The sequence below is a fragment of the Hippocampus comes genome, unplaced genomic scaffold, assembly GCF_001891065.2.
Source record: "Hippocampus comes isolate QL1 unplaced genomic scaffold, H_comes_QL1_v1.1 scaffold202, whole genome shotgun sequence".
Taxonomy (NCBI): domain Eukaryota; kingdom Metazoa; phylum Chordata; class Actinopteri; order Syngnathiformes; family Syngnathidae; genus Hippocampus; species Hippocampus comes.
Genome location: NW_017805829.1, coordinates 929,468 through 936,721, shown reverse-complemented (window position 1 = coordinate 936,721; position 7,254 = coordinate 929,468). Strand labels below are relative to the sequence as shown.

Sequence of the window (7,254 nt, the reverse complement as noted above, 5' to 3'; positions counted from 1 at the left end):
TTTTGTCAACATACTTGCAGGTTCATAAAGGACATGTACCATGCTCATTTCCCAAATGAGGAATTTCTGTTATCAGGACAAATTGGACAGCGCAAACACGAGTCCGCACTAGAGAATATTTTCTGTATTAAAAATGCCTATATTAATAGTTTGTGTAAGTGTACCACAAACTATGATCTCGAAATACGTAATCACTACCCTCTAAATCAGAGGTGTCAAACTCACTTTTTGTCGCGGGCCACTTTGGAGTTACGTCTTCCCTTGGCGGGCCATTACGACAGTGAAACAGAGTAAATGTTTCATCATGATATCGTATTATTACTTGTACACAACAAATCAAATTGATGGATGACTAGTTTTGAAATCAGCCAACTGTTTGTTTGTTGTTTGTTCAATTATTGTCTCCACAAAATTATTGCAAAATCTCAACGTTATTTATTACATATGACAACTTGACGTTTCGGTCTGGATTCGAGCAAGGATCATGGAAGTTGACACACATAATTTGCTTTCGCGGGCCACATAAAATGACGTGGCGGGCCGGATCTGGCCCCCGGGCCTTGAGTTTGACACCTTTGCTCTAAATAAATAAAGATTTTTTAAAAATGCCCTGAAAGTATATGTATATTGATATGTTCCAGCATACTTCCTTGACACCAACTTGTGACATCCTACAACAGGGGTGCCCATTACGTCGATCGCAATCAACCGGTAGATCACGGGCTGGTCCAAAGTCGATCGCGAGGGGTGTAGAGGAGAAAAAAAACAAGCAACCATTTGTGTGTCTTTGTGCATGTTCGTCATATATTTTTTTGTGTTAATGTACACTGCACCCTAATCATCCTATCAGTCTCATTTTCACAAAAAGTATTAACAAAATAAAATCAAATAAAGCAGGTAAATCTTTAACCTACGGTGGCGCGTGACCTGCGTCACCGGAAGTTGTTAGCGCTCAGCACTCTGCAATTGCAGCTTGTGATCAGAGCTGTTGCGCTTTATCATTTATCGTTATCATTATTCTCATTCAGAGTTTGTTTCGTGTATAATTCACCGAGGGCACGGGCAAAGAATAGGAATCTAGAGGGCAGAGGGAAGCATTTTCAAATGGTACGCGTGAGCTACGATCGTTAACAGGCTGCCAAAGTGCCTCTCATGCCTCCACGTCAGGCTGTTCCTCATCATGGCGTGCGTGTGTATGTGCGTGCGTGTGCGCTGTAACGGGTCGATCGCGGGAGTTTAGTTGATTGAAAAGGAGATCTTCGATCAAAAAAGTTTGGGCACCCCTGTGACCTACAACATTATAGAAAGAGCACAATAGGTCCTCACTCAGAGATTCCACAGAAAATGTGACTGGCTAACTTGCCTGTGATTTGAAGGTTTTGTTACTTCTTCCAAAAATATTACATAGCCGAGAGCCGTCATGTCCTGTTGACTTAGTGGCAGTACCCTATATTCTATTCTGAGGGCTAAACTCACAACATTCTGCTGTTTTAGTGACTATGAGAGTTTAAAAGAAATTAGCAAGTTCAACAGCATTCTCTAATCAGGCTCCAGTGCTCTGGAATGCCCTACTATTAGAAATAAGAGCAGCTACCTCCGTAAAAATGTTTATATTTAAGACTTATGTTTACACTCTGGCATTTGGTAAAACCACACCAAGTAATTCATCTCTTCCCCTGCCTCAACCCCTGATATCTGGATTTTAGCCTGTTTTACTACTATCAGATCGCCAACTACAGCCCCAACCGCCCAGCCATCAACCTGCCCACTCCGTGCTTGTGATTAAGGGATATCTTCAGTGTATGGAAATTTAACTTGACTCGAAGCACTCAGTTTTAGGAGGTTACGTGGCTAAATTAATGCAACTAATATTTCAGGACTCTTGAAAATGTAAATGGAAGCCGACCTGGAAAAAAAAAAGGAAAGCACATAACTTTTTCTGTGGCGATAATAAATGTAAAATTCTATATTTTGCCTTACTAAAAGTGCCTTCGCGCGTTTATTATCTACCGCCATGACCAAATCTCACTTTCACGTCTTCAGCAGTTGTAATAAGCACTGCTTGCGCTGCACAAATCGTGGGTGACACACAATGTCGCCCTGTGGAGGCGCCAAGGTCTGTCACACCAGGCAAGGGGCTGCTCTTCAATGAAAGAAAAATTGTCAATGACTGACTCTTGTCTTTCAAGGAAGAATTGAAAAACAACTGAGCGGTAATCTTCATCATCAGGTAAACAAAAGCTACATAGTAAGAAAGAGAAATGTATTGACTGCATAATTGCAGTCAATACATTTGTGAAACCAATACTGTGAAATACAAATTATTTCACAGTATTGTTTTTTTTTTTCCAGGGCCTTCCTGCCTGCTCTGTGCAATCCCAGGACAAACAGTGCATATCTTCCGTCTTAAACAGTTGAGCACTGAGCCAATAGAGGATGGATTAAATGGAATCTTCCGCCCATTGTTGTCTTTGTCTATGTTCTGTCAGCGATAAAAGAGGCTGCCAAGTTGAATAAAAGCATCAAATCTATTTCAATATTTTCTTTTGGAGGTATCTTGAATCAAAACAAGGTCGTTTAACGACCATGAAAAGGCCAGCTAAGAAGCTCTCGGCACATCTTCGGGTTGCAAACAATACAATGTAACAAAGGCTTGTGATTTTTTATTTTTTTTTAATTATAAATACATTTTTTGGGTGGCCGTACAATGCTCGACTTTTCAGCCCACTAGCTTTCCAAGACGGCGTGTTCTCTTCCCGCTGAGGTCATTTCTTATCTAACAGACCTTCACCGTGAGTCATAAAGTTTGATGGGGAGGATTTAGCGCAGTCGTGAGACCAGACGGCGATCCACAAGCACCGATGATGCTGACATTTTGATGAGAAGGGATTTGCTATGGACCGATGATGGCCTTAAAGTCAGCTTGTGATGTCCGGTAATGAAATGATGTTTTTAAGAGGACCATAAACACACCAAAAGTTGCACGAGCAAAAACTCGACTGTTAAAGCCACCAAAAGTTGCCAAGGTACAAATAAGGTTAAAATAAGACCACTTTAAAGCCAGTAAAAGTTGGGCAGGTGTAAATAAGACTATCATAAATCGACCAAAAGTTAAGACGACTGTAAATTCCCCCAAATGCGTGCAGGTTAAAGTAAGACAACTGTAAATCCTCTAAAAGTTTCATAGGCAAACAAAAAGTGGGGAGGTCAAAATAAGACCGCGAGTCGCTGATGGTGTAGTGCAGGAAGCGTGGGATCAGTTCCCACTCAGTGACCGTGTGAATGTGGGTGTGAATGGTCGTTTGTTTCTGTCTGTGCCCTGCGACTGACTGGCGACCATTTAAGGGTGTAAGTCCGGCTTCCGCCCGAAGTCAGCTGGGATTGGCTCCAGCAATTTTCCGCGACCCTGTTCAGGATAAGCGGTGTTGAAACTGAATAGATGAATGAGAATAAGACTGCCCTTAACTCTCCAAAAGTTGCACATGTTGAAACAAGACTGCCTTAAAAGCTCCCAAAAGTAAAGAAGACCGCCTTATACTGTTTGTTGTATATGTTGAATTGCTCCATGTACAGCACTTTGTATGCAGCGATGGCTGTTTGAAAGTGCTCTATAAATACAGTTGAGTTGAGTTGAGATATATCCCATTAAAAGTTGGCCAGGTTCAAAATAAGACAACTGTAAATACCCCCACGTTTGCACAGGTAAAACAAGTAAGACTACCTTAACCCCCGTGCAATGCAGGTACACTTCATGTACACCTGACATGCGTTGTGTTGTAAAAACGAATGCATGCCACAGGTTTAAAACCCATGCATGGCATGCATTTGTTTTTGCAACACAACGCATGTCAGGTGTACATGAAGTGTACCTGCATTGCGCAGGGGTTAAATCCCCTCAAAGTTACACAGGTTTCAGTAAAACTACTGGAAATCTGCAAAAAGTTGCACAGGCGGTTGCCTTATTTTAAGTGGTCAAAATAAGACTGCGTGCCATCAATCCCCTCAACAAGTGAACCTCCCAAAGGTGTGCAGATTCACATAAGATGACTATAAATTTCTCAATGTTTCCCATTTAAAATAAGGGTAAAATGCTGCGTGAGGCATCAATTTGACAACTTCTCTGTATGGAAGGGGTCTTTTGTGTCGACTTAACAAGGCTGAAAATGCCAGCAGTTATTTGAATAATCAGTCCGGTCAATATGTTAACAAATAACATTATTCCAAGACTACTTCATTGAAATCTGGATATATTTTTGTAAGTAATAAGGCGGGCACATTAATTAACTGTGACCTTTCATCAAATGTCACACGTTTGGGGTGCTGTTGTCAGCATGCTTCGGAGCTCCTCAGGGTAATTAAGCTTCCCAAACCACCCACCCACACACACACACACACACACACACACACACACACACACACACACACACGCACGCGCGCGCACACACCCACGCGCGCACACACACGCGCACACGGACACGGACACGCACGCGCACGCATGGACAACATTTGCAAACAAAGTGCACCCACAGTGCTGTCACTTGTTTTATCTCTTCAAAAACATGTGGGAAGTCAAATCGAGTTATTTTTGTAAAAACAAAGAGTTTTGTTCTGTTCTGCTTTTTACATTTCTCTGCGAGTTTGGATGATAGTGCACAATAGGTTTCACGCGTCTTTTAGCGTCTGGGAGTCTGCAGTAAGTTGTTAGCAAACTCTGCAACAAACTGTGAAACAAATCCAAAACAAACAAAAAAAAAACGTCAGAGATCAGTCATGTGTTCTGGGGCGACATCATTTTTTGTGACTACTTTTTTTCGTAGTCAGGGCCTAGGGGCCATCTTATGACATTTCACAAAGTACACTGAAAGGTTAGTCTTGCTGCCATCAGATGACGACAAGTTCCATGCAAAAAAAAAAAAAAGTCTTTTAAAACCAGGGCTAATGTGAGGTCATCTTATTTTGAGTTCTTTAAGAGTGCCGTGGTGAATGGGTGAATTTGTTTCAAGATGATTTGTGTGATCATTTTTATCACAACAATTGTTCAGACCGTTTTATTTTTAAGTTTGGATATTGCCGCAATCGAGCCGTTTCCTGAGCGTTTTGAGCACTGTGCACAATCGAAGGTTGTGTGACTGCACCACGAACATAAGACCTCCAAAAGGAAAAATCACTTGAGGCATTTTTGCCACGACAGTTTAATTCGCCACCATTTTTCAGTTCATTGTTATTGTCACTGCGCTCTAGCCACACTTTGTTCGTGTTTGATGTCTGCGAAAAACGAGATCAAGTGGTTAGCGGACTGCGCAACAAACATAAGTAGCACGGTGCAAGTCAATAAAGCAAATCAATCGAGGTCTCTTGACAGTTTCATTCTTGAGCCTTTCCATTTCATTATTAGTTTCAATCTTAGCACCTTGTAGCCCAGTTAAGATGATGGTGTTTAGCATCCGAGAATCCACGGTAGAAAATTGTTAGCCAAATTCAAACCAAACGTAAGCAGAAGACGTGAGTCCCATAAAGTAGTCGGTGCAGCGCTCACGAACAACTTTGGAATAATACTGTTAACTGTGATTGCTTCGGTCACGATACACGAGGTTCTCAGGATACGACGGGACATTTTTTTAGGGTATGAACGGCGCATTAATTTGTGGTCAAGGTGCACAAGAAGCCGCACCGTTTTATTGCTTTTTATTTATGGGTTGGAGTGTCTTTGTATAAATATTGACTGTAGTTATGACTTTACTATTGTGTTAGCATAGGCGAGTAATGGACTAGCGCGCAAATTCGGGTTACAACGCCACTATGCAAACGGAATATCATAAACCGAAGACCCCTTGTCAAAAGATACGCAGTGGCTGACTTGGCAGAATTTATTTCATTTCATTTTGGAGGGTTTAATGACTGGAGGACAGGAATTAATTCCCGGTCCAGACAATCCAACACCTCATTGTACCTGTCGCCGTAATTGTGCTTTGGGTTTAACAATGGACTGTGAGTTGTGCCATTTTGTTTTACTCATGATTCTTTTTTTTCTCCCCTACCGTGAGGGAAACTAAATTGGAAGCAGTCGAGATGTTTTCATCCTGTTATGTCGCTCGTTTGAATGTAACTGTGCTCCATCCTGTTCTCAACATCTGACACCGTCTTTCGCCCACAAGCGAAATGGCAGCTTTCCTCACAAAACAGCTAGTTGAACCTATTTTTAACATGCTCAGTAACTCACCAAGCACGTAGCAATGGTCTGAACAGGCTGAACAACACTATAATATGGCCGCCTCTCAAGCCCAAAACATTTTTTACGAGAGCGACAGTTTACTGTTAATAAAGTACATTTGGGAGCAGATGACTTCTCTTTTTAGGCCTGTTAAACAGTCTGTCGTGGCTCGGACGGCCGCCAGTCTGCTGCTAACTGGCACAGGAGAGATGCCCTTCACAGTGTGCCAATTGTTTCTGCTTTGTCAAGCTTTGTCGACGCGTCCTGCCGCTATTTGTTATTTTCTTCACTGGGGCTCTGTCACTGCTGCGCCGGAACTCAAGGGCGGACATCTTGAATGGACGCCATGATGCCGACTTACAGGTTTTGCGCGCCGAGTCTTCCACAAAGAGCGAGGAGATGTCCTCATCCACTCCTGCCTGGTTTCTGGCGATGCAGGTGTAAGCGCCGGTGTCCTCAAAGCGCACGTTGCTGATGTGCACCTCGCTGCCGTTAGCTGGGATGAGAAAATGCACAAAAAAAAAAAAAAGATGCATCTCCAAGTATTTTCTGCTCAGCTCAGATTAAAGTAAGACTTCAAATCAGCTGCCCCCGTCCCAAATTGTGGAGATTGAAAACAAGACAACCTCAAATAAGACTTCCACAAAGTAGTTCAGCAAGACTACCTCAATTTCATCAAAAATCGCACAATTTGAAGAAGAAAAAAGGCAGATATAAATAAGAAATAAACCCTTTATAAATTGCATAAGTCCAAATAACACTGTAGTAGCTAATGTGCCGGGCTAAAATAAAGCTACCTTACAAGAAAGGTGCTACCTTGCAGAGTGAGTTGCTTGGATAGCTTGGGTGTGATGTCCATGCCGTTCTTGAGCCAGGTCAGTTGGGGGCGGGGGATGCCCTCAGCGTGGCATCGTAGGCTGGCGGTGACGCCCGGCTCCCTGGCTTGGCTCTCCGGGTGCACCCGGATGACGGGCGGAACTGTCGGGGTGCAGACGGCATCAAATTGAATACGCCATCAATCTTTGAAGCAACATCTTGTCATA

At 42.7% G+C, this 7,254-nt stretch overlaps 1 protein-coding gene across 2 annotated transcripts in view; it reads right to left on the bottom strand.

Annotated features, from left to right (window-relative positions):
• fstl5 (follistatin-like 5) overlaps positions 1 to 7,254 on the bottom strand; it is a 137,227-nt gene that overhangs the window by 19,640 nt on the left and 110,333 nt on the right. For both annotated transcript variants that reach the window (XM_019887445.1, XM_019887446.1), the window contains exons 9-10: positions 7,028 to 7,189; positions 6,573 to 6,707 (exon numbers count right to left, since the gene is read on the bottom strand). In XM_019887445.1, coding sequence (XP_019743004.1) covers positions 6,573 to 6,707; positions 7,028 to 7,189 — 297 coding nt within the window. The remainder of the gene's footprint in view (positions 1 to 6,572; positions 6,708 to 7,027; positions 7,190 to 7,254) is intronic.